Here is a 27,664-nt window from a genome sequence, read left to right on the forward strand (position 1 = left end):
GGTCACGCTCGTTAGCGCCTGATACCAGCGCACGGGCTACTCCCCACCCCCTCGCCCGCCTGTGACTTCTGTCCAACCGTGCCGCATCAGTCTCCCTCGCAGCGACCTACTTTAACCTCCTTTCACCACTTTGTCTACAACCCCCCCCCCCCCACACACACACACACACACACACACACACCACCTCCACTCTAAAATCCGTTTACCTTCAAAAAGTGGGACTGAAAGAGAGATAAATAACAGAAGAGGGCTCTGCCACACATGGGTCAGACTGTTGGGGTGGTGGGGGGGGGGGGGGTGAAGGGGGGGGGGGGGGGGGGACACGTTCGGCTGCGGCTCTGACAGCACTGTTTCCCCTCTGTGGTGAGCTCGGCAAGGTCCAGGACCCCAGATTCCTACGATTGCTGTGTGGCGGCCGGAGGCCAGATCAATATACTGCGGCGGGGCCCTGCAGCAGCCTCAGGGGGCTCCTGAGGAATACTGCCGCTCTTTGTCTCCACATGTAGCCGCGGTAACAACCCCCCCCCCCCGTCAAAAGCGATTGTCAGGCGGCCATTTTGAGGTGGGCAGCGGCGCGGAGGGGCCGAGTCCAACTTCACGGTGGGGAATTTGTCTTCATCTTAAGCTTCCTCCCCCTCCCTCTCCTCCTCTCCCCTCTCCTCCTCTCCCCTCTCCTCTCCTGTCTTCTCTTTTTGAACGTGTTTGGATCTGAAACCATAAATGTCTGCGGAAAAGATCAAAAAAGAGACAAAAAAAAAATCTGTGGATCAACAGCAATGGAATCAATGGTGAAATCAAAGATGAATAAACAAGCTCACGCCCCCCCCCCCCCTCCCGCTGACTGCCTAAATGGAACAAAGTAACTCAAACGCCTGCTCGGTCGGCATTCATTTTTTCCGGATATCACCTAATGGTTCTTGTGCTGTGGATCCACAGGCGAGGCCCTGACGCCAAACCCTCACTTGGGCCCTCTGCAGGAGCGTCTGGCCCTCCTCATCCTTCGCCGGCAGGGGCTGGTGCCCGAGCACGTGGAGACTCGTCGCCTCTACAGTCCCTTGCAACCGGACATCGAGCAGGTCAGTGCTTCGAGCAGATGCCATACAGTACCTCAGCACACACCAGCAACACAGATCACTGTCAGAGTCGTTTTTAATGAAACAGTCGTATGGGTTTGGCCAGTTGTTACAATGCGGCAAATGACAAAACACACCAATGCAGTCTATTTGATATTTCATGTTTTGGGGAATGTTCTTCAGGGGAGGTTGCAGATGTGGGTTGACATATTTCCCAAGTCCTTTGGGCCGCCAGGACCTCCCTTCAACATCACACCTCGCAAGGCCAAGAAGTAAGAAACTCTTAATGTACTCTTAAGAACCCTCTTAGACAAATGAACACATTTGTGGTTGTTTTTGCTTTCATGTTTGTTTCCCTTACTAAAGTGTCTGTTCTGTTCCTCCTGTTCCTCCTGCCTGTTCTGTTCCTCCTGTTCCTCCTGTTCCTTCTGTCGGTTCTGTTCATCCTGTTCCTCCTGTTCCTCCTGTCGGTTCTGTTACTCCTGTTCCTCCTGTTCCTCTAGGTTCTTCCTTCGCTGTGTCATATGGAACACCAGTGATGTCATCCTTGATGACGTCAGCCTTAGTGGGGAGAAGATGAGCGACATCTATGTAAAGGGGTACGTCTGCCATCGCTAGGATACTGAAGCAGAGCGGTAGAGCTTCACCCCAGTTGTTTTGTGATTCTGCTATTTGCAGATTCATCGCAAAAACTTGGCAACTTACCAAATTTACAAATGTAGTAAAATGTGTATAAACATTTACACTGTGTGCATACTGTATATTCTTACCACATCAAAAAAAAAACAAGTGTCAATGTTAAACTGCCACCCTTCTGCTTCTGCTGTCTTCTGATGGGGGCACAAGATTAATCAAGTCAATGTAAAAGTACACAGAGCACCATACTCTCCCTCTTGTTATGTAGCGGGTGCGATTTACAAATCCAACATCACAAAGTCAAAAAAGGTTGCACTTCAAAAACTTTTGTTTCCTTTTTAATATTTATTTTAGTAGTGACAGGGTTACAAACAAATGTTTCGGTCAAGATTAACAACACTAAGATTATACACAGTCTCAATCAACCACTGCTACTGTTTAGTGGTGCACTAGTTTGGTGTCCGTTGTGTGATGGATTGATGACATGGTGAGGTCATCTGCCTTTGACCACCTACAGGAGATAGCATACAGCACATGTAAACCCACTCTGTGCTCTCTCTCCCCCCGTTAGCTGGTTGCATGGACACGAGGGGAACAAGCAGAAGACCGACGTGCACTACCGCTCCTTGGGCGGCGAGGGCAACTTCAACTGGAGGTTCCTCTTCCCGTTCCACTACCTGCCCGCAGAACAGCTCTGCGTTGTGGACAGGAAGGTGAGTGCGTGTGTGTGTGTGTGTCCCGCCTGTGGTGCAGCTGATGCCCCTCGCCACTCCCGATCCTCAGTTTCGTAGAGCCACTTATCCAGTTGAGTTTACTGCGCCCCGGGCTGCCATGGTTACTGTATATACGTGATGCGAGAAAGCGGAGGGAAACTTGAGGGGACACAGTAGAATTTTCAGAGCTGCTGTCACAGCTTGAGGGGAAAAACAACTATGATAGATATGACACTTAATGGTCTGGTCTTGGCCGTGGAGAAATCGGTTAGCGTGAGATTTACGATAGCAAGTACCACTCAATGTATATTAAGACACATATTGTGGCTACTGTCAGGTGATAGATTTGTTTGGTTTTAACGCTCTGATGAATGGGAGACGACTGAATCCTTATGATTTGTGAAGAAGAGGAGAGAAAATATGATTCACTGCGATGTGTTCAGAAAATGATTAAATGTGATAAATCTCTTCTCGGAGTGTTTGTTTTTACGGTCCCGGGCTAAGGTTGTCAGGCAGTCATGTGTAGCAGACATGGCTTGTTTACTGATGCACTGTAGCAACAGACAGTTGTGAAGTGATCCTCATCGTTCCCACTGGGCCGGTGGCTCCATCCATCACTGCACGGAGTACAGTAGCAATGTCGTCATGGCGATGGAATCCTGTCTGGCAAGGTGGTGTGGAATTTATATGTTGCAGTGGCAGTCCCCAATCTCTCTGTCTGAATCGCCTTTGTCTATCCGTCTCTTGCTTTACCTCACACTCCACTCACACACACACACACACACACACACACGCGCACAAACAATCTGTCTTTCTTGTACCTTCTTGCACTTGAGAAACACACCTTGTGTACAAACATACTGTATGTTCTCTCTCTCTCTATTCTCTCCATTTGTAGGAACACTTCTGGAGTTTGGACAAGGCCGAGGCCAAGCTTCCCCCCAAGATCACCATCCAGATTTGGGACAATGACAAGTTCTCCTTCGACGACTATCTTGGTAACGGAACAATGCGCGGGAGCACCACAGGGGGGAGAAAAAGTCACCCATCCCAAAGTCACCCATCAACCGCAGTTCCCCCCCATTTTTTTCTTTTTCCTGTCCTCCCACTCCTCTCTTTCCTTCCTCCTATCTTTTCTTTTCCTCCTATTCATCACTCTACCTCCCCTAAAACCACACTGACATTTTTGGCTCCTTGCGTAGTTGGAACATGACAGTACAGTAGTAAGTTAAAGGGGAGAGTAACAGATTTATCGGACATGGAATCACATGGAAGGGGAATATGATGCGGGTGCCTGGTTAGGTTTGCGTGAGTGAATGTTTGTCAAGTACGCCAGCGGAGGATCAGCTCAATAACGTGACGAGGAAGTCAGACTTTGTGTACAAATAACTCATCCGTATTGTTATTCTGTCTCCATGGTAACGCCACGATTCTTTTGGAGCCATGATTTCTTCTGAGTGTGTATGGAGGTTGCTCATCTAAAGTATTGCACTGTGTGTGTGTGTGTGTGTGTGTATGTGTGAGTGAGTGAGAGAGGAGAGAGAGAGAGAGAGAGAGAGAGAGAGGGTAACATATAGGAGAAGTCTCAGAGTTTGAGACCCTATGTCTCTCCTGCAGGTTGTTTAGACATGGATCTGAATCACATGCTGCGGCCTGCCAAGTCTGCTGAGAAGTGCACTCTAGATCTGCTGCACCAGGTCCCAGAGAAGCTCGTCTCCCTCTTCGAGCAGAAGACCGTGAAGGGCTGGTGGCCCTGTGTGTGTGACAGCAACGGGGAGAAAGTCCTTGCCGTGAGCATGATCCATTCTTTGCATAAATATCGTAAACGTACTAATTACCAACCATTTCTTTTGAAAATTCTAAAACAACGATGTTTTTTAATACTTCAAAATAACATTTGATAAATGAACCTTACATTTTTCAGTAGCCATAGGTGTGTAGATGTGAACAAAACTAGATTAGACTGTAGATGTGAACAAAAGTTTGGTTCTTTGGTTGGTAATATGTGACGTCCGATACATAGTGTACATCCAAAAAGCGGTCTGTTCAGAAGATGCTGTGCATCTACAGCATGTATCCAGAACTTAATGTATACATTTACATTGACATGTATTCATTTGGCAGACGTGTTTATTCAAAGCGACTTAAAACAATAGTGTGCATCCTCTGTCCCCAGGGAAAAGTGGAGATGTCGCTGGAGATTGTGTCGGAGCATGAGCAGGAGGAGAGGCCTGCTGGGCAGGGCAGGGACGAGCCCAACATGAACCCCCACCTGGAGGACCCCCAGTAAGTCTGGCCCGCCGCTGCCCCCTGTGGAAGATACCGGAGATGCATTCAAATTCGCAAACTCGGGCGAACGTTTGCAAAACAGTTTTCTGCTCTCTGCTCTCGAACACCCGCAAACAGTTTGAGGAGGTAGTTCTCCGCACAAAACGCACAGTGGTGCTGGACGAAGGGTTACTGTTGGAATGTTTACACCAAATCGTTAAAAAAAACAAATGCTTCAGTTTGCCAAATTTGAACGCATCTCAGTCTGACTGGTCTGGAATGACTGGTCATTCTTGATCTCAAGGATCAATGCAGGAGACTTGGATTTGGAAAACACACCTCATTTGTGTGCTTTAACCCAAGGTCATGTACATCACATTCAGCATGTGTGTCTCTGGAGAGCCTTTGACCTTGGTGCTGGTAGCTTCTGAAATGCATAACATAGTGGAAACTCAAATATTTGCAAAATCATAAAAAAAATATTTGATCAAATGCCATTGTGTTGTTCCAGGCGTCCGGATACTTCGTTCCTGTGGTTCTCCTCTCCGTACAAGACCATGAAGTACATCATATGGAGGCGGTTCAAGTGGCTCATTCTTCTCTTTGTCATTCTCTTCTTCATCCTTCTCTTCGCTGGAGTCTTCCTCTATTCCTTCCCGGTGAGAATGCAGCATGTTTCTCCATCTTTGTAGTTTGTTGTGCAGATATACTGTATGAATGAGAGATGAGTCTATCAGAACTGTTAAAAACGTTGAGATAGCGAATTATTGTGTGTACTGTATGGTCATGTCCACACACGGTTCCTGTCGATTCCTGCGCTTGAGTATGATGTACTGTATATGTATATTGGGTGGTGGTAGTGTAGTGGTTAAGGAGCTGGGCTAGCATGCAGTAGCCTGAAAAGTTGTGGGTTCAATTCCCGGCTTCCACCTTTGTGCCCTTGAGGAAGGCACTTAATTCCTAGTTGCTCTGGGGACAATGGTGGTGGACAATGCCTCTAATATAATTGACATGTGTAAGTGGCTTTGAATAAAAACATCTGCTAAATGAATAAATGTAAATGTATGTCTATTCATCAGTGGGTAGTTACACCTGATGCATTTTTATTAAACATTGAGTAATGGTGTGCTGAGAGTCCTATGCTCCCATCTCCCTCTCACAAGGTCTCCTTTTGTCTCCTCTCCACAGAACTATGCGGCTATGAAGCTGGTGTCCCCCTTTGGAGGAGGGCCGAAGGGGACTCAGTGATGAGCTATGTGCAGGGCTGGGGGGCAGTTTGGGGCAGTTGGGGGGTGTAGATGCACTACTGATCATGGGTGGGACAAGAAATAATGTGGCTCTGTGGATCGTGACACTGTATATCAAGATCCATTCACTGGCACCAAATAACAGTATTTTCAATTTCCTGACTGTTACCATTTTCACTATGCAATGACTTTTGTTTATTTAAATTACACCATTTACCATTTACAGACACGCACCTTTGCCAGGAAGAAATCTTGAACTAATCCCAGTTTTATTTATGAATCATTTGTGGTATAATACCATCATGCAACTTAGCCAACTGTCTCAGAAAATTTAGCATATCGCAGAATTAGCTGCACTGTCATACCATTATTAGCCTTAAAACATAACAATATAGACCTCTGTTCGCCTACAAAAAGGAACCAAAGCTGCCATCTTTGCCCATATTGGGAGATCCGGGTGTTAATTGAAGCTAACTACCTATGGCAAGTTGCATTGCAAGTTAGCAATAATCAAAGTGTGCCGTCTTAACTTACCAAAGATCACAGTATCCACTAGAAGGCAGAGGACAAAAGTGTGTAGAGCAAAACATCTGCATTTCCGATTTCTTCGTCCCCACGAGAGTTTAACAGGTGTGATAATTCAAAATCCCCATGTTCTCAAGATATCGGATCTCCTTATATAGGTAAAGATGGTAGCTTTTTGTAGGAAAACTTCAGAGGTCTATTGGATTGGGAGCTTCTTTCTGATTTCCATCCCTACTACTGAGCTCTCTCCTCTTACTGCAGTCTTGTCTATATGCCGCAAAACATTCAGACTTCTCACTCTGGGTCTCATGGTATGTCTGAGTCAACTTTTACGCAATGATACCTCTTACAGTATGTTGTCTGTGCCTTGCGTATTTTTGTTTTCTTTATCATGCCATTTAAAGTGTGTATCATCATGCCTCTTGTACACACCATAATGTTGACATGGGTCATCTAAGAGTCTGTCTGTTGCAGTAGTTGTGTAGGTGAGAAGGTGTATTTACATATTATGGTTACACACTGAATGTGATGTGAGAGTGAGGATCACAGAGTTGCAGCAGTAGCTGTGTGAATATCATGTGCATGTGTCAGAGAGGTTAAAAGTGTGTGTGTGTGTGTGTGTGTGTGTGTGTGTGTATGTGTGTGTGTCAGAGAGGTTAAAAGTGTGTGTGTGTGGGTTAAAAGGGTGTGTGTGTGTGTGTGTGTGTGTGTGTGTGTGTGTGTGTGTCTCCAGCGTGCTTCTGCCCTTTGGGCGACCGGGCCGTGAACCCTCTTCTGTATTCCCTTTGATTCTCCGTAACACTTTAATCTCTCTTTCTGTTTAATCCTTTTTTCATGTCGCTAGTAAAACTCTGCCCTTTTTTCACAGCCAGGCAATCCTTTCTTCTTCCTTCACGCAGAGAGTGGAAGATAGATCTGCCTCGTGCCTCCTCCACCTCCTCCTCCTCCTCCTCCTCCTCCTCCTTCTGTCTCGCTCACCCGCCTGCCCGCCCGCCCTCCTTCTCCCGCTACCCCCTTTCAACACCCCCTCATTCTCTAGGTTAAATCCCGGATTTGTTCGCCGTGCTTGTAAGGTCTGGGGCCGGCTGGTTATTAACTGGGGGCCCCCGCTGTCAGGCGCTGATACAGAGATAACCATCAGATGTGTTGTTTTGGTTTGAAGAAATTCACCGTGAAATGTGCCGGGGGGGGGTCAACAGGGGGACTTCGCTGCCGTCTGTGCTCGCCTATGTGAGAACGTGTGTATAACCCCGTTTTGCTGCTTTTGCACGCTCACGCCGAAAGCGAAAACAGTCAGGAGAAAAAAAAAAGAGACGTCTTTTTAGCCTTTGTTCCAATCAGGCCCGAAAGGTGTACCGCCATGCCACCGCGCTCTTCTCTTTGAACAGGTGTGCCGCCAGGGTCGCCGCCGTGTTATGGCCGAGGTCAAGCTGAGGTGGCTGAATGCCACAGAAAATGATTACATGAATCTGACCTTTCGGTCACGCCCGCTCGCTCGCGGGCTTATTTAGCTACCGTAGGGGGAGTTCACAGCGCTGTCTGTCGGAACAGGAAAGGTCAGATGACTCCGGGTAATCTGCCGCAAGCCCCGTGGATTTCCTGGAGTACGCGCGTTTGGTCGGCTAAAAATGAGGAGACAGGAGAGGTGGAGGACTTTGATCTTTATATAGCCCCTACAGAGCTGGGTGGGTAAGGGTTACGGAGAGGGCTTTGGGAACGAGGAAAAGGGTGAGGCAGAAAAGAGAGAGAGAGAGAGAGAGAGAGAGAAGGAAGAAGAAGAAGAGAAAGAACCATGTTCGCTCAAAATGATTGAAAAGGAGGACTTGGTTTACGTACAGTACCTCACTTGCTTATATTGTGTACCTGGCGGAGAGAGAATGTTTTGTTCTGAGTGATTTATTTTTTCTAGAGTTTGTGCACACTGTGCCATCGAAGTGCTCTGACCCAGTGATAGTTGGTTTAGCCCAGAGCATCGCTGAAGAAAGACATGTACAGTACAAAACGAGACTTGTTGTGTTGTGCCTGACGATTGCCCTCAGATCTCCCCCCTCAGGTGAAATAAAGGCCTCCTTAGCCTTTCGTGATTCTGAAACACACTGAAGTCATCTGCATTCAGTTGCTTCTCCACTCAGTGTGATTGCCATACATACAACTCATTGTCGCATTCTTGACAATCCTACTGGCCTATTACTGTTTTTGTATTATTTAAAATATTGCTATTGCAAACATTCTGCATTGTTTTTAAAATCATCACCAAAGAATTATAGCACCTTTTGGCTGTGCTTTGTGCCTTGTATTTTATGCATCACAATTATGTGCATCTAAGTACAGTATGAACTATGTGTACAATGTGTTTATATTCTAATTAAAATGCACTCCAAAATACATCCTGACTGTTAACATATTTTTTCCCCTACTCCCTATTGCTTTATCCTTACTAACTAGTAATCGCCGACATGCATCATATCCTCAACACAGGGCTTGAGGAGGCATTTTGACTGTGATGTGTTTCCATATTTGTACATTAAATAAAAAATGTGCATTTAATAAAATAGTGTTAATGTAAGAAAAGTCAGTAGTCGGAGGTTTCCGCCCAATAAAAATAAACTGTTACCCAGAATGCTGCGGTGGTAAGAACAGTGTGTTCAGCGGTGGGGCACGTAGTCCTTAGTTGGACGGCGTTGGGCTCGCGCTAGCTCTGGCATTCCCACTGCCTGTCTGCCTGCCGTCGCCACACCAATGTGCCAAATGAGCTGGCAGGAGTTAAAATAAAATAGACATTTAATTGAGCGTGAATCACGATCCCATAAAACCGAGAGAGAGAGGGAGGGAGGGAGAACGAGAGAGGAGCAAAATTAAGGCAAGAGCATGATGGCAGATAATGTCAGCCTTTGATTAGTGTGTGGAGTCTTGGAAGTTTAAAAGTCCAGGACTGTAGTAAGACGTTTGAGAAACTACTCAGCCATGCCAAGCTAGGCACTGCCCTCTGCTCCATTGCTACTCATGGGTTGATTTCAAATTCAAGATATTGTTACAGGTATTTAGTTTATCTTTAGCCTGATTAAAGATACTACTGTATATATCTGACATACTATCTGTTTGCAATAACCTTGTAGTTACCATGTAACAACAATGTACTTATCTCATTTAGCCATTAGCTGCAGCTACTCCAGTTCGGTAGCACTGATTTTGGTCGTTTTTTTCCCTATGGACAGTACTTGGCGATGTCTAGCGATCAAGATCCATGTAAAAACTGGCCTGTCTAGCGATCAAGATCCATGTAAAAATAGTCTGGATTTCTCCTTTAAATACTTGATCAGAGATGTGCTCAAAAAGTCACAATTGAACTTGTCAAGTGGTACAAAGTGGAGACAAGTCCCTGTCATTGTCAATGCATGGCCAGATTGCTTGATATTGCATTGGGTAACGCTGTTGATCAGGAAGGATCATGACCCTTTATGTTGGTTTTAACTAACTGGGTACCCTGTATGCGCTAAATGCTGTTAAATTGATGCCAAGGGGATAAATATTAATTTTTCATCTTGTTGTTTTAAGTGATATATGGGGCAACTTTATGAGCTATGTTGCAGGAGAACCACATAACCAGTTCCATGTGTTCCAATGATGGATGAGTTCATTGAGTCCATTTAATCCATGGATTAAAGTTATCAATCACCAAAAGTATTGGTTTTACCAAAAATATTTGGCAGTATTTTTAAACTACAAAAAAGCATTTTGATACGAAATACGAAGCCATTTTCTTAAACCCAATAAAAGCCAAATTTAAAAAATAGTGTTTTGTATTTGAAATATGTACTTTAATAACATGTATCCTAAATACTGACCATCCCTGTTCCCGGCTTTAATTATAATCATGAAGATTCTCAGATGTGCAGATTTATTTCAAACTTGTTTTTAAAATCAATTGCCCTTCATAAAGCTCCACACACACTCACACACACACACACACACACACACACACACACACACACACACATCAGTCCCACTCCTGTACACCAGGGCACTAGGGCATCAGGCACTCCTAAAAGCCCTGACAAATATAACCTTGCACAAGGTTGTCAGAAACTGAGTCAGTAACCTTGACATGCAACGAAACACAAATGCTAAGGAAATACAGGACTGATCAAGTGCCTGCAGATATTATCATAACACTTGACAGCTACCTGATTTCAGACTCCTCAAGCCCTCAGACGAGTCTTATCCCACCAGAATCAGCACCAAGTGGAAGACAAATGTGCAGCGGTCCCCATGAGCAGCAACATGGAGGACAACCTGCCCATGGGTTCACAGAGTCAACAGGTACATACAATAGCACACAAAACATTAGACATACTGTAGCAACAGGTCTGAAAAGACATGAGGCGTAACTGGTGGAATTAACAGTTGGTGGTCTCTTCTGTCAATTAATGTGTTTGTGAGGTTTATGTAAGGAAAGCATAAAGACAGTTGCTTTGTCTCTGACCTATTCTTCATGGCCTTTCACAATGGAACATGGAAAGATATGCAATACACTGAGAGTCATGCTACATAATTGCTGATGCACTGATATATATATATATTTTTAAAGATGCCAAGGAATCAATAAATAATCTGCAGCGTTTTACATGAACTTTTTTATTACAGCAACATGGGTATTATTTCATTATTTTCACTGGTCGGTGTGTGGATATACTTGACCAGATGGCAGGAATGTACAGCTGCATGTGGTGGCCTGTTGCTGGTTTTTACGACATGCCTGCCCTGGGCTGCCAGCCCCTCCGTGTGCATACTCTGTTCTGTCGATGCAGAAGCAGGACGCAGAGCATGATGGACTTGGTCGTGGACCTGGCATGGGAGCTGCGTGTGTGTGTGAGAGAGAGAGAGAGAGAGAGAGAAGGAGAGAGAAGGAGAGAGCCGTGTGTGAAAGCCAAGGCTGCTGGTGGGGAGAGCGGCCCCTCTTGTGTTCCTCACTGCTGGCAGGATGAAACAGTGGCAGGTGGGCAGAGGCACTCAGCACGGCACCCAGAGCAGCTGGGTTAAACGCAGGGGATCTGCAGAAGGGCACTATTCACACCCTTTCCACTGAATGTGCTGTTTTTACATGTATGTAAATAGGTACAGCCTAAGCATACAATTGTAATTGTGCACATAAAACATTGTTTTCTCTCTTTTTTTTCAAATAATGCTTTCTGACATATTGCAACATACTGCAACATTTAATTTATCGAAATTATATAGGATAGCTAGGTTTGTCTATGTGACATTATTATGAAAGTACTGTACATCACTGAGGTCAACTCAGCCTGGCCAAAATGGATGGAAACAAGTGTTAAATGTTAGCATTTATATCACAATATTCCCCCACTATGCTCGAAGTAAGGCGTATAATGCAAAACCAACATTGTAATATTTGTGATGTAGAATTAGTTTGCCTTATACATTGGCTTATAGACTTTCTCCACTCTGCTACCATCTGTTAGATTTCATGTAAAATTCAAATTAGCTTGTTGTTTATTTTGCCTCAACTAGCAGGTCTAACTGACTAATATGCTTTATTTGGAGTGGTATGTCTTGCATGAGACTCATTATTCTTTATAATCCTGCTGGTGAGAACATGGAAACATCCAGAGAGAAAAAAAAAAACTTCAAAAAGCTTTCACCCATTAAACTCCATCTGTTGCGAAAGACCTTGACCTCGCCAACCTTTACAACGAGAAGAAGAAGAAAAAATCTAATTTGTGATATCACTCCCAGACATTCTGTCACCTTTGCACACCAATAATGAGTAAACATAAATACTAAAAGGAAATTACCCCAAAACAATGAGAACACCATGGGTTCCTTAATTAAGAAGTGATTTGGGATGTAGGGGTCACTAATTAGCCATTGCCCTGATTGTGTTAGCTCTGTGGGATCCAGCCCCACCTTTATGAAGGATAAGTGCATAATAGCCATGCTAAATAGGCTCTTAAAGTACTTTTGCAAGCATATACATATGTATTAACTCATTTTACACATAATTATCGGCAGAATAAACAAGGTGGAATTTTTGAACGACGAAATGGAAAAAGCTATATAATTTTACAAGCTTTGCGATCAAGAAATTTTTGATGTGTTGAGTCACCTTTTTGGTTTAGCCCTCCCGTGTTTTGACAATGCTGCCCCGCCCTCTATTCTTTCCCGTCTCTGGACTCTCTGTGGAGGCCATGAGAAACGAGACCGCGCCGAATAGAGATCGATCTTGTCTTTGCCGCGCATATGTACCCACTGAAAGTGGTGGCTTGCTTGCTTTTCTTGAGGTATGCGAGAAGAGAGGGAAACGCTTTTTTTTTTTCAGCGGTCAACACAAGACTTCCTCTGGTGGAGACCACATGGTGGTTAGACCTCTTATCAGCGGTTTAATCGGCTTTTGATGGGTCGAGGCGTCTGTTGTGGGCCTTTGCTCCTAAACAGAGCTATCAGGTCCCTCACCAGACTGGGCCTTGGCCCCTCTGGGCCACACACATACACACACCCCCACACACACACACACACACACACACACACACAGAGCATATCCTCCTCCATAACCCTCTGCACTGCCAGTTACCCATAACAGCGGTATTATTAAAGACCCATCAGGTTAATTGTGTGCCTGCTGACTTCAACCTCAACCTCCACACACACACACACACACACACACACACACACACACACACACACACACAGGAAACCCACACACAGACGTGCATGCCATGGAGACCTTAATAAGGCACTTGGCATATTCCCTATCCATACCTGGTAAACCGGTTCTAATGGAGACCCCTGCCAGGGGGCCTGCCTGTGGTCTCATCAGCAGATCACGGCCTGACCTCAGCACTTATGCCTACCTACCTACCACAGACTCACAAAGCCAGCGGTGAATGAAAAGACAGACAGGAGAAACAGGTAGATAGGGAGGCGAAAGAGATGCATTAAGAATAGTTAGTTAGTAGAGGAAATAGACAGAGAAATCAGACAGTAGAGCTTTACTATAAATGGTATCCTGACGGAAAATAAACACAAGGAGGGTTGTGATTGTGAGACAGATGAGGAAGAGTGAAAAGACCAAACAGACAACCGGAGAAATGTCTTCCAGCAGCAAAACTTCACCACCAGTCTCATTCTCAGTGAGTTTTATTGAGATTCTTTTGAAAGCGGTTCCTCCCGTTGATGTTGATGTTGGAGACTGGGAAAGAGGGAGACCCATTGCACTTATGTCAAGCTGTGGGAGACAAAACTTCTGGCTTGTCGATTTTTTTTTATGTCAGCATGTTTTACCCAGTCCCCTTGGCAGAACAATGTGCATTTTGTTGTGGGACATGGGCTCCTCCTATGGGGTTTGGTTATACCACTTCAGGCTGTGGCAGATTTTGCTCATTTTCAGAAGTACCCACACTGATGTGTCTTCCTCAAGTCCCCTAAAGAGCAAATATGCGAAATTACTCTTCGCACTGGTCCTGTGAGCTGTTATTTGCCGTAAGTGGTTGATTAAAGAAATTGAATGTTCCATTGCATTGGGGAAAACAAGTGGGGCCCGTTGCCCTGTATTTAATTAGGAAAGCATTTGAGGCCCAAACCCGAGATTCATAATCTCTATGTGCTGGCGTGCTGCTGCTTGACCGAGGCCAATGAGATGTGACACATTTTAGGAGCGTTTTAGTTTTTAAATCCAATCCACATTGTCTGTTTTTTTTTTTTTTTTTTCAGATTTTGTAAATACACAAAACAACTAACTGTGTTACACCACCATTTTGAATACTATTTACATTAACCAGTAACCATATGTAGCAGCATTCTTTGCGTTTACAGAAAACATAGAACATTACATAGTTCTGCAGCTTTTGAGATACCGGTATGTGTGAAATCAGAGCTGAGGACTAATTTTCTGTTTTGAGATAGTACCGGTATGTTTATGGGATAACAGTTATAACCAGTGTTACCATGGACTGTAACACACAATGGAATTGGATTATGACAGCAGAAAAGCGATTTAACTAAACATCAGTTCTATAACTGAAAGAAGGTCCAGTTATGTGTTGAGGATATTTGTCGAGCAGGCTCTGAAGCCAAAACTCTTAGGATTTCACAGACACCATGCCTGAGTCATCTCAATTTGCTGAGTTGTCAAAGCGTCGGCTGCCAACATGGTAAGCTTGAGACTGAATATTTTTGTCAAGCTTTATTGTGGTTGGTGTCTTCTCTACCTTTCAGTGAAATACTAGAACCCGCTGGAATGCTGAGTGGACCAGGGCTCACAGACTTGGAAACTTGGTTTCTGTCTGCAGTCGAGTCTATCCCAGGCCCCTTGTCCCCGCCACATTTCAAAGCCCTCTTGCAATGCAGTTTTTCAGTCCTAGCTTATCATGCTCTGACTGCCCTCTATTAAAGGACTGGAAAAATAGGATTTAAAATAAATGTTTTCAAACATAACATTAAATAGTGGTAAAATAAATCAAACAATTGGCATCCCCATGTAAATTATGATATAATATCCTGTTGCTGTTTGATGTCCAATTGACTTTTTATGCGTTTCCAGTCTGTCTAATGAGGCTCAGTTTTTCCTCCAAATTTCCATATCCTTTTTTTCACCTCTATAAAACCAAGGAGAGAAGGCGAGTCCTGAAGAAATGTCAAAAATAATTTTTTTATGTTTTTATGACAGTGATTATTGTATTTCATAAAATAAATTCATTTAGCATTCGTGTATTAAATGCACCCTCCTGCCTACTCACTCCCTACCTTTCCCTCAAGAATGAAAATTCTTTGGTTTCCTTCCATGTTGAGAATGATTAGACTCTTGAGTGCAGATTCACTGACGTTTTGCAAACTTGTAAAGCCGTAATATTTTCGACTCTTAAAAGGGAACACTGAAAGGGTTGTGCATGGAGGAAAATGTTTTAAATCAATGTATTGATTGCACGGTGAGGGGGAAAAAGTAACCTGTCACTCTCGCACCACATTTAATGTTTGACCTGCTAAGAATGCTTTTGAGTCCAAACGAATGGAGTCTGGATGGAGCCAATGATTCCATAAAGAAAATGACTAACACCCAATGTGTCAGACGATTTTAAATCATGAAAGGATGTATTTTTTTGTACATTTCCCAGCGAAAAAAAAAGAAAAGGCTCTTTTTTTGATGAATTTTACATGTAAAAATAGGTGGGGGGAGTTAAAGCCATCATAGAAACACACTATGACAGTCTTTCCACTTCATACCTATCCATTTGAATGAGTTACCCAGGCTCATCATGGGCTGAGAGGAACCGCATCCTGCTGCATCTTTTACAGCCAACAGCATGAGTGGCGAGCCACCCAGTGAACCTCCATGAAACCATAATCTTGTTATTGTGTTTTCGCCATGACCTCATGACACTTGTGTTTATGAAACAAGTTGGGTACCACCCAGCGGCTCTCAATGCCCTGCGATACTTACAAATTGCCCTATCATTTCATTCTCTCTTTCACCGCTCTCACAGCGATATTCGCCCTGATGCCTTTCATAAATGCCCCTTGTTTCTAGTAAACAAAGCAAAACAGTCCAAAACAAACTCCAAGTGCTAAGGCTGACACCCCACTATTTCTTTCAAGGCGATTAGGGGCCTAATCAGAGGTGTCTGAGCTGATTGGGCTTCATGTTAGGACACCAGCAGTTGGACTGGACGTGTCCAGTTTGTTTGTGCGGATGCCTTCCTCGTCCTTGTCTGTCAGAACGTGCTTGGTGCGGTGCTGAGGTTGTACAAGTGCTCTCTCATATTGTGCTGTGTTATACCGTGTGACCCGTGACCACAGGCCCACGCCACAGTGCGCTGTTTACTATGTGTGCTTTCGTGCTGTCACACGGACATATATATATGCTCATCTCTAGGTTTAAAGCTGTGTGTGTGGTCTCGTATGTTAAGTGTCTATGTTGTGCTCTGTGTGTGTGTGTGTGTGTGTGTGCCTGGGTGCCTGGGCTCTTAGATGTAGCTGTTTGAGTCCACATGATGTACTGTGCTGTGGTCTCTGCTTTGGGGACCCCCTCTGTGCACAGCAAATGAGTTTAACAGATGCCATGTCTGCCCCCAGCACTACACCAGAGCCCCATTGTACTTCCCCTGTGTTTTTATAGTACCTCATTCCAATCTAAAATTGCCTAACATTAATTAGGTTTTTATAGCCAGCATTTTCCAAGTTATAATTATTGCTTGAAACTAATATGTCACTGTTCGCTTCTGCCATATATACTTATACTTCGTAAAGCACCATGTAATTATTCCTGTCAATTACTGTAATAAAGAAAGCTTAGTAACAATAGCACAAGGGCCAACTGTGCCATGCCATGAGGTTTGTGCCAGTAGTATTGTTCTTAATAGTAGTTATGCATGTACATGTGGCAATCAAAGTAACCAAAGGATGAATGTAGGAGAATAGACGGTTTTGCATGACTAGCACCTAGTGAAGGAAACCCTGGTTTTCTTTCTTAAACCCTTGTTGCAATCTATAGGAGTACATCCAGTGAATTAGCAACCACTAATTATGGAGATGGGCTGGGATGTTATGGTCACTATGAGTCTGAATCAGTGATTCGGGTAATTTAAACAACTGGAGTCATATAACATTTGCTGATTTACAAACACCGTTTTCACTGCAGTGTTCACAGAATAGTTGAGGTAAGATAGGTCTGTCTATTTGGGTTTGTATCTAATTTGTGTGTTTCTGCTGACTTAAATTAAAATGTGATGCTATTTGAGTTCGGCTCAAGTTTTCTTTGTCTAGAAGGGTGTAAAATGCAGAGAGAACATCTTGCTGTTGTGTCATGTTTAATTGAGTTTGTTTTAGTTAAATTGAATTACCATGATGCACCCATACAGTAGGCCATTCCACTCACTGAAAAAAAAAACGTTCTCAGTTTACTACATTTTGACACCGCAGATGTGTTCCGTTCCTTTTGTCCATTTGTGTATGTACAGTATGAGATCTGACTCTCTCCTCATGACGCAGCAGCGAATAGTGGAAGTCTCCGAAGGCCTGCGGGAAAAAACCACCAGTCAGCCTTGGACGTCCAGTCCAATCAGGAATGGAGTCCATCACCATACAACTACGCTGACCCTACTGACTGTAGCAGCGTACGAGCATTCATACCATCCCGACTCCGTGTGGTTTATGTGACGCCATCTACATGTGGAAAAAAGGGAATCTATCATGCGGAAGAAACCACCATGACAAAATGCTCTTGTAGCGCTGACACCACGTGTGCTAGCTTGCGGTGGCTTCGCTGGGATAACAGTCAGGGAGGGCAACCGTGGCCAAAAAGACATGGGGGGGGGGGGGCATGTTTCACTGAGAGATCAAAAAGGCCAGCGGATTTCAGCAGCAGCAAGGAGTGGGCAGGAGAGAGAGTTAGAGTGTGTGTGTGAGAGAGAGAGAGAGAAAGAAAGAAAGTGGTCACCCTGAGAGCTCCAATGCCTCATGTGTCCTTAAGTATCCTTATGGATGCTCCATTATGCCACGGTCATCCTAGGATTCGGATTACATTATTTTTTACTGTTCATTTCCACCTTTTAAAGCATTCATTAGGAGAAAACAACCAATGATGTCAGGGTTTCTTTTAGACTTAAGTAAAATCCCACATAGTCTCTCTTTGTCAGTAATGTATGCATACAATGGAATAAGGAGTGTCATAAGTGTCATATTGATCACAAGCTGAAAACGAGAGATGTCAGGTCAGGTCTGACTTGTGGGTGTGACGAAGGATGTGATGTTAGATGTGTGTGTATTGTTACTATCAAACTAAATAAACACCTGTACAAAGTAGCACAAAGTAAAACAGTCTTTTGCACTCAATAGGCACCAGAAGTCTTGAAGCATTGCTTTTAACTTCTTCAAAAATGAGCAAAATGGACACTGGCTTTCACCCTGGCATAGCTAAGTGAATATGGGTGTTCCGAACAAAAACAAATACGGTTCCCAATAATGCAGACCTGTAAATGTGGTGTAAATCCAAACCTCTTACAGTACATGAAGGCTAGCCACGTTTTTGTAACATGTTAACAATGGCTCCATGTTTCTACAGGCCATATTTTGTTTTATAGTTTCTCCTAGTGGAAACAGGAAGTGAACCACATCTCCTCAAAGGTGCAATGAATTTTCATGAAACATTTTTTTTGTGTGTTTAACACCTCCTACAGTGTTCTAATGGAACACAGGATTGTGGATTATACCTTCTATGGAAATACACTGAGTTTGGTTTGGTCCCGATTCACCTATTCAACTAGCTGCTTTTATCTACGCCTTGCCTTTTGTGAATGGTGAGACCACAGAGGTGCAGTGTGTTGGGCCTGTAATGTGTCCAAAGGGAGGGGAACTCACTTGATGTTTGCGTAAGGGGGATGCTATGTGTGTGTGTGTGTGTGTGTGTATGTGGCACCTCTTCCATACCTACTTGTCCATGAAATAGAAATTAGAAAGTTCTTTTTTTTTGTAGATTTATTGTGCTGCAATGCCAGTGAACCTCAGGAGCAGAAGGTGAAACCATCCAAATCTGTCTGTGTGTTACCCGCAACCCTGTCTGCTTTCAGCTGGGCCAGAACAGACATCAAAATGCATGTTCTTCTAAAACATTCCTGCTGGTATAATTCATTAGTGCAGATGGCGAGCCAGGGAAAACAGGAGAGACTCCAATGGCAAACGGCACAGTTCATCTGCATGAGTCACAGTGGCCCTGAGGTCCATCATTCCAGACCTGCAGCGCTGCAGGGTTGTCTGCAGGGACTGCTGTGTGTGTGTGTGTGTGTGTCTCTCTCTCTCTGTGTGTGTGTGTGGGTGTGTGATGTGTGTGTGTCTGTGTCTGTGTGTGCATTTGACAGCTTATGTGTGTGTGTGTGTCTGTCTGTGTCTGTGTCTGTGTCTGTGTGTGTGTCTGTGTCTGTGTCTCTGTGTGTGTGTGTGTGTGTGTGTGTGTGTGTGTGCGTGCGTGCGTGCGTGCGTGCGTGCGTGCGTGCGTGTGTGTGTGTGTGTGCATGTGCTTGTGCATGTTTACGTGTGTCTGTGTGTGTGTGTGTGTGTGTGTGTGTGTGTGTGTTCTGTATGTGTGTAGGTATATACATAAACTTGTATTTGTGATTAAAACAGGGAGGAATTTAGTTGAACGAATATGGGAATGGTGAGGTTATGGTTAGGGGTTTGGGATGAGTCTATTGTTAGATTTTGGGTCATGGGGATTGGTTTCATATTAGCATCCTGAGTTGGATGTGGAACCCTGCAATTCAGGGAACATTTTGTACATGACTAACCAGAGCAGCAACTTCTGGTGCATACAGTAGTTTGACTGATGAGGAAAGTGTCACAGTTTGGACTTTATACATAATACTCCCAGTTCACTTATCATTATAAAATAATTTGACCCTGCATATGACTTTCTGATTGGCAAAAACAGGTTTGAATCCATTTTCCATCCAAATTCCCAGCACTACAACCTCATTATGCATTATGATTGCGTATCGTTTTGTAGATATGTGAGTGATTTGGCTATTTGCTGTGTTTCTGGTGCTGCATACTGTATTCTTTCCCTTGGTGACCTGTAGTGTGAGATTTCTAGTAATGTTAGCGTGGAGCTTTTACCTGCTATTTCTGAAAACCACAGGAACGTCTGTAGTCCACACCCTGAGATTAGAGACACACACACACACACACACACACACACACACACACACACACACACACACACAAATGAGAACCTTGAAACAGATGTTCAGATAATCAAAGATAGCATGGTGTTGAATGGCTCTTTGATGTTGACTTTGGATGGCCTTTATTTCACTGAACTAAACGCAACATTTTCACATTTAAAGGAGCAGTATACTGTTTTTTACGGCATTCTCTCTCTGACTTTGCCAGAAGAAAATCTAAAGTCACTGTATAACATTTAACATGGGGCGTCAAGAACCTATCAATGAATTATTAAAATGGGGGGTATGATGAAGTATTTAAAAATGACTTTCGAAATATTCCTCTTTTTTTTAATAGAAAGCAGAGCTAACCAGGGGGAGAAAAATAATCCACAAAGGTTCTCAGTAGCTGGAAAATCAGAGTGCCCCGATCAGAAACCTGCTATTAGCCAGAGACCAAAACAAACAGAACAGGAAAAAGTCATCTCTGTAAAAATGTGAAGCGGGGCTGCCAAGTTGAAAGTTTTTACTATTATCACAATAAATCACATGTGAAACTTGGACAAAAGAGTGCGCATAAGCCCGCCCTTTGTTTTCAGTTCCACTTAGAAAGGTCAGCCCTCCAGAGAGCAATTAATGTAGCTGAGATATTAACTGAGCGTGTGTGTGTGTGTGTGTGCTGTGTGTGTGCGTGTGTGTGTGTGTGTGTGTGTGTGTGTGTGTGTGTGTGTGTGTGTGTGTGTGTGTGTGTGTGTGTGTGTGTGTGTGTGTGTGTGTGTGTGTGTGTGTGTGCTGTGTGTGTGTGTGCTGTGTGTGTGTGTGTGTGTGTGTGTGTGTGTGTGTGTGTGTATGCGTGTGTGTGCTGTGTGTGTGTGTGTGTGTGTTTGTATGACAGAGAGGGGGAGAGAGAGGTGCAGGACCTTGCCAAGTTTTGATGTTTGAGCTTAGGGTGAATGATGCTACTCTAAGGATGGAGGGGTAATGAAGCCATGTTTTCCTTTGTGTGTCCTTGGACTCTTTCTCCATGTATTTTTAGAGGTCGGACTTAGTGCAGAGCATTTGTTATACTTGTCATATTTATTTCAGCTGTACACGACAGGCCAATACGTACAAACAGTACGATGTATAAAAGTCCAGAAAATTACACTGGCCTGTAGCTACGTCAACACCTCCTTTTTTACTGCTAACGTGTACAAGATTTCCACACATTATATTGAACTAATATAGTGTGTCACTCAACCATCTCTTGTCTGACAGTAATTCTGATAATGGGTTGTACATTTCTGAATAGTGAATAATATGCTCCCTTATCAGGTGGCCCCTCAGTCAAATGAGCGAAGTCAGAGTACATTTCCTTGAACAGAAACATGGTGACTAAAATCCAGGCAGTGTGCCACCACAATACAGCCATTGTACAGACAGGGCCCAGTCAAAGCTACATGCAATAAAAAATACCTGACACTATTTTTAGCATTACACTGACACAGTAATACCATTGTGTGGATGGCCACTGCAGGGCGGAATGAAGAAAGCATGAGAGAGAGAGAGAGAGAGAGAGAGAGAGAGAGAGAGAGAAAGAGAAAGACAGAGAGAGAGAGAGAGAGAGAGAGAGAGAGAAGAGGTGGGGATGAGGAGGATCCAAAGGAGGAGAAGACCAGCTTGCCAATGCTAGTTTGTCTGCCAGTCTGGTGACAGGATAGGATTGTATAAATTCCATCGTCCATCTGTTGTTCTCCTCTGGGTTGTCTCCACACCCATTCCCCTGCTTAGTTCTAACAGACAAATGGTGAAAACTGACCGGACATTTTTGACACATCAGCTCGGAACTGTCATCCTCCTGGCCTATAACAAAAAAAATGATTTTCCCTTCTTTCCTATTCCACGCTAGGTATTATGGTCTGTGTTGTGTTTTGGAGGGAACCAAAGGCCCAAAGTTATGGGAGAGACCACACTACTCCGAAACGCCACCCTTTCCCCTCTCTGAGTGTGTCTGGGCAGTTTGAATTGAGGGGGATCAAAGCTAGTGCTAACTACTGGAATGCAACCTAAATATGGAATGTCTAAGGCAGCTTATGTTAGACCACTGATGAGACTGTATGTATGTAGTTGGCCTGTATGCCTCACATCTATTACCAAGCGTATGACCAAAAAGACCAAGCAACCATTTTGACGATGACCACTTTGATGTGCATAAAAGCCTCAAATCAGTATTATATTTTAGTGTCGGAGTGGGACAGGGCGAAAATGCAAGCGCTCACAGCATGTGAAATCCATACGTAGATGTGTTATGATTTCCAGGTATTTACACAGGTCTCCTTCAGTTTCCTTTTTGTTTCAGAAATGAGCACTATAGTTTTTTTTTTTTCTTCTTCTTGGGGCGTTTTGGGCTCTGTTCTATGCTCCAGTTCTAACGCGAGTAGGCACGGCTCAGCGCAGTGCCAACCCTCTGTCATCTGTTATAGTGTATAAGGGGCGAGCCTGCTGTCTTGGTTCCCCCTCCCGTGTAAAAGCCTCATTTTCAGACAGGAAAAGAAACCAAGAGGAGAGCTCAGGAGTTATGATTTCATTCGCCGAGCCGTCATGTAGCCCCCCCCCCCCCCCCACCCAGGACCTCTCGCCACGGCGCTCTAGGTGCCAATATAATGCCTTTATTCTAACACTTTTTCATTTGAACTTGGCCTTCCACTGTTTTTTTCCCCATCCACTTTTTTTCTGGGCAGGGGTTTATGTGACTCTCTCATAAAGCCATTACAGTGGCCCACGACTGACTGTTTTTAATCAAAAGAGTGCTTTCCTAACGTACGGGGCGGCTATAGTCACCCCTTTTCGGCTCTCCTCTCCTCTCCTCCTCTCCTCTCCTCCTCTCCTCTGTCTAATCGTCTCTCTGGTCGCTTCCAAGACTCTTCTCTACAGTCTATAGTGATGAAATGAACGTGTGAGCGTGTTTTTACCTCACCACTGTACAGCCTAATTCACGCAGGCTCCCACACAATCTCTCTGGATTATTGACATGTAAAGGAATACCTTCAGGGGCGCGTTTCCCAAAACCATAGTTGCTAACTAAGTTAGCAGAGTTTACATAGTTGCTAACTAAGTTAAATAAGTTAGCAACTCTGTTGGTTATAATGCAAATTCCCATTGGCCCTTTCTGGTGGGTACAGTCTGATACACTGTCCTTGCCTTGGTCATGTTGACACGACACGTGGTTCCTCTCTGTTTTTATGAGTCGTTTCAGTTGGGGTCGGGTCATCATCGCTCGCTCCGCTACGAGGGTTTGCGGTGACGTGAACACAACCCAGAAGTAGCATGGAATCTGTCCTTTGAAGTTTTCTTTTTCCATAAAGTATGCGCAACAGGTCTTCTGTTCGTTCACAAATGATTTCCCTTTAAAACGCGAGGGTCACTCTTTCCCTATCATCTATAGTTATGGTGATTAGGATAAAAGAGAACCTTAAGAAACTTTTGCACGCTAATCATTTACAGTATGTTCCAGCATTAGTCACCCTCCTTTCAGAGGTAGCACCCTGCCAATCCATCTGTAGGCTATAAAATATATTTAGGTCCCATTATTTAAAGAAAAGACCTGCACTGCTTTGGTGCACATAAAAGACTCTTTTGGTGCACATAACATTCGCTAATACCATGTATGTTAATAACATGATGGGAATTCCAATGACCTCAACAGGTGGAAGGTACTTAAACAACAAAAAAACGAACAAAGGAGGAGGTTCACACTCCTCTCCTCCCCTCTTTCACCTTTTACCCATTCTCTACTTCTCTCTATCACTTGTTTAGCCACCTCAGTGTAGGAAGAGAGGCAGAGGCCAAGAACGCAGAGCCAGCAGCTTGTCTCTCTCTCTCTGTCTCTCTCTGTCTCTCGCTTTCTCTCTCTGTCTCTTTCTCTCTCTGTCTCTCTCTCTGTCTGTCTCTCTCTCTCTCTCTGTCTGTCTCTCTCTCTGTCTGTCTCTGTCTTTCTGCACCACTCCTGCTTTAGCACCTCCGTGTCCAATGGCCAGCGGTGGATAACTGAGCTGTGCCACCCTGCCCAGTGTTTGCTGCCCGTGGCTCCAGTATTTTGGGGTGGAGGCTCCTTCAGAGTAGCGGTCCGCTGGGACTATGCCACGGTGGCTTCCGCGCAGGGCCTGTCTGGGGCCGGGGCAGGACGTACCGTGGGCCTGGTCCAACCGAGGCGGGCCGTGCCCCGTAAACTTTTATGCGATGTATCGTTAGTGCCGCCGCTGCCATCGTTGCCGCTGCTGCTGTCGTCATGGACACCGCCGGGGCCTCTTGCCGACCGCCTGGCCATGCCAAGCCCAACAGCCGGTCTTTCCCCTCCACAGCAATAGCTAAAACACAGCCTGTCTGTGTTTTTCCCTCTCTCTCTCTCTCTCTCTCTCTCTCTCTCTCTCTCCCTCTCTTTTTTTGGGCTGCCATTCAAACACTGACCACAACCATTATGCTTCCAGCCACTACGCTGGCAGAGGTGTGATCTTAGCCTCCTGAACAGAAACACACACACACACACACACACACACACACACACACACACACACACACACACACACACACACACACACACACACACACACACATAGACACAGACACACTGAATATGTCTGTCACTCCAAAGCCTAAATGAATTACATTTACACATACTGTTGTTGTTTGAGTTTAACACATGTCTCTCTGTTTGTCTACATTTCATGTCATTCTGTTAAAAAAATACAAATTCACTCATCGTCTCCCCAGGGGTGTTACATTCAAGGTTAAAGCCTCAGACATATTTTGACAAGACATGAATATTGTACTCCCCCTCTTTACAGATTATCAACTTAGGAGCGCCGTAATAGACCTACTAGAGAACAGCACTGAGTGACATCTCCTCTTGAGACTTGAAAGATTCCATTCACTTCACTATGTAAGGAGATGAAGTGATTTATTTGTATAGAATTAGTGGTGAAGAGAACACACAATGGATTTTTCTGTAATGGGCTGAATTGGCTTATAGCTTTATTCCCCTTAGGCTACACCAAAGCTGCATAAACACACTCCTACTAACAACATGGGTAACACAGGAACAGCAATACTGTAAGTAAGTAAATACTACTGACGCCCACTGTAAGTAGTAAATACTATCCTAAGAAAATAACTACTGTGGGCATTCACCACTGACTGACAGTTGGTCTGAATTATTCCAGAGAAGGGCTTATATTTACCAAACAAGGCTGAATTGAGCTGTGGCCAATGCTGAACTCTGCTGCCCAATCAGATTACAGGAAAACAGCAGCCAATACTCTGCCAGCCAATCAGTATGCAATAATCTGCTAGCTATTTTCCTATTCCACTTCTAATTTAATTACACTTTCTGGGAAAATACTTAATGGACGTAAATGTCCCTTGGGTGTTCTTTAAATCTCAAAACCTTTTTGTCTGTCCCTTCAGTAGTACTGTATGTGAATGTGTAGCAACACTTTGTTTTCCCTCGTTTTCTTTTTTTGATGCACTAGGCGTAAATAATGTGTATAATGTGTAAATAATGTGCTTTGGCTGTTCTTTTTTTAACAGTCTTTCTTTCTCATTATCTCCATTTCCCACACTTTTTGTTTTCACCAACCGCACATTCCCTTTAAATCATTGAACTCTCAAGCCGACTGACAGTACACTGCCCAAGAACAACACATTTCAAGTGGTAATGTCATTTGTGTCCACACATGCTGGCGGCACAACACCAGACCACCGACACTCTGTCCAGTGCACTTTTTCCACGACCATTTATTCTTTATCACAAGTTACTTCACAGTGACACTGGTGTAAACATGCCTGCGTGAACTCAGCCAGTTAGAATGGAGCTGATGTGGGGGGCTGTCATGTGACAGTCCACCGACAGCAGGACCACCCGTACACTGCAGTTAGTGTATCCACTCAATTAATCATTCTTAAGGGCTGCTCACACCAGGAGCGATAGCTATAACGATGATGGCAAAAACAACTGTTTTAAGCATTGCTCTAGCTGACATGATTGACAACGTCCACGCTGCATACTATACATACAATGACATGAAGAACGATATTGTTGGGGATCACTTTCAGAGTGATTTTAAGAATGATAAAAAGCTGACAGTCAATCAGAATCTATAGAATCGCATTCATCAACATGAAGAGAGACGGTCAGTTGTTATTGTTGGTCAGTGTGGACGCTTTAATTGTTATAGTTACATGTATATTTATAGTTATCTTTATTGTCATCGTTCTGGTGTGAACGGCCCTTTACAGACAGACATCAGCAAGACCACACTCAGGCTACAGGCAGTACAAGCCCTTACTCATCCTTAGTCATAGAATATGTAAAATGTTGTTTCTTTTGGTAATGTGGAAATTTCCTCCACAGATCTTATGTTGAGCAAATCAGCAAATCATCTTTACAACCTCTGGGATTCCCCACATATTGGATTTTCCACCATTAGAAGTGTTTTTCACGCTCTATATTTCTTTTTCACACTTCTTCGAAAGTGCTTTTTATGATTTCCACAAAACCTACATTGGTTACTCCGTGCTGATAGGTTTAATCCAGAACAAATCTTGAGAAAAAAAGGAGAGAGTAGGGCATATAATATGTGAGAAAATTAAATATAGAGGGGGAAAGGTGAAGTATAAGACTGCTTCAAAATCGCATTAGTGTGAGGAAAAATAATTTGGCTGAAGAACCCAGCTTGCATTTGTTTGTTTGCTTTCTTAGAAATTGCTGAAGACTAAAATGGAAAAAGACTCGGGGGCCCGTTGGATTGCTGCTCACTCTTTTCCCCTCCTCCGCCTCAGTGATTGTGAGATGATGTGCCCTTTAAAAAGTGATCGTCAGTACATTGGAAGTGATGCTGTGTATGGATGTCTAGCCTATCTGTGTCTATGTGCATTACTGAACTCTGTTGATGTTCGTTTGAGTCTTCACTGAAACTGCATAACAACCTAATTAGTGTTCCTCAAGGGACATCATCAAGAAACCTTGTGTAAACTTCTTGTGTAGGTTTTATATCTATATCTGTATCTATGGCTATATATCCATATCTATATATGTCATCTGATAGCAGTCAAAAGTTTGAAAAGCCCTGAAGAACTCAATGTTTTTATTTTTTGAGCCAAGAAAGAGTCCTCAAGTTGAGACACACTGAAGGAGTCGCAGTCTCCTTTCCTCACTCATCTCTCTCTGTCCTCCAATGGGCACACGTTGAAACAGCAGCGGCCCCTGCTCAGGGTGATGGTATTCATTAAAAATACTCTCTCTTTTTACACAGATACATTGCCATGCAATAAAACGTCCAGAAATCGACTGCCTCTTTCATGTCGTGACCACAACGCCTGTCCTCGATTGCTCGATTTATGACTTTTCCTTCTCTTTCTTTCTTCCTCACTCTCTCTCTCTCTCTCATGGCTCGCACTCTCGTTCCTCCAGTGCTCTGCTGATCCTTTGCCTGGACAGTCAGTCTTCCAGACCACACCATCGGCCCTGTCCAGACTTGGTCCAATGGGCCTCTTAAAAA

General features: G+C 44.1%; 1 protein-coding gene across 1 annotated transcript in view; it reads left to right on the plus strand.

The window, feature by feature from the left end:
- The window catches only part of dysf (dysferlin, limb girdle muscular dystrophy 2B (autosomal recessive)), a 71,813-nt gene extending 65,215 nt beyond the window's left edge, over nucleotides 1-6,598 (plus strand). The window contains exons 47-55 of the mRNA XM_048235731.1: nucleotides 937-1,076; nucleotides 1,257-1,345; nucleotides 1,577-1,672; nucleotides 2,281-2,422; nucleotides 3,321-3,420; nucleotides 4,040-4,212; nucleotides 4,599-4,708; nucleotides 5,202-5,349; nucleotides 5,879-6,598. Coding sequence (XP_048091688.1) covers nucleotides 937-1,076; nucleotides 1,257-1,345; nucleotides 1,577-1,672; nucleotides 2,281-2,422; nucleotides 3,321-3,420; nucleotides 4,040-4,212; nucleotides 4,599-4,708; nucleotides 5,202-5,349; nucleotides 5,879-5,938 — 1,058 coding nt within the window. The 3' untranslated portion in view covers nucleotides 5,939-6,598. The remainder of the gene's footprint in view (nucleotides 1-936; nucleotides 1,077-1,256; nucleotides 1,346-1,576; nucleotides 1,673-2,280; nucleotides 2,423-3,320; nucleotides 3,421-4,039; nucleotides 4,213-4,598; nucleotides 4,709-5,201; nucleotides 5,350-5,878) is intronic.
- The last annotated feature ends 21,066 nt before the right edge of the window (nucleotides 6,599-27,664 follow it).

Source organism: Alosa alosa, chromosome 24 (genome assembly GCF_017589495.1).
Source record: "Alosa alosa isolate M-15738 ecotype Scorff River chromosome 24, AALO_Geno_1.1, whole genome shotgun sequence".
In the NCBI taxonomy this organism is placed as follows: domain Eukaryota; kingdom Metazoa; phylum Chordata; class Actinopteri; order Clupeiformes; family Clupeidae; genus Alosa; species Alosa alosa.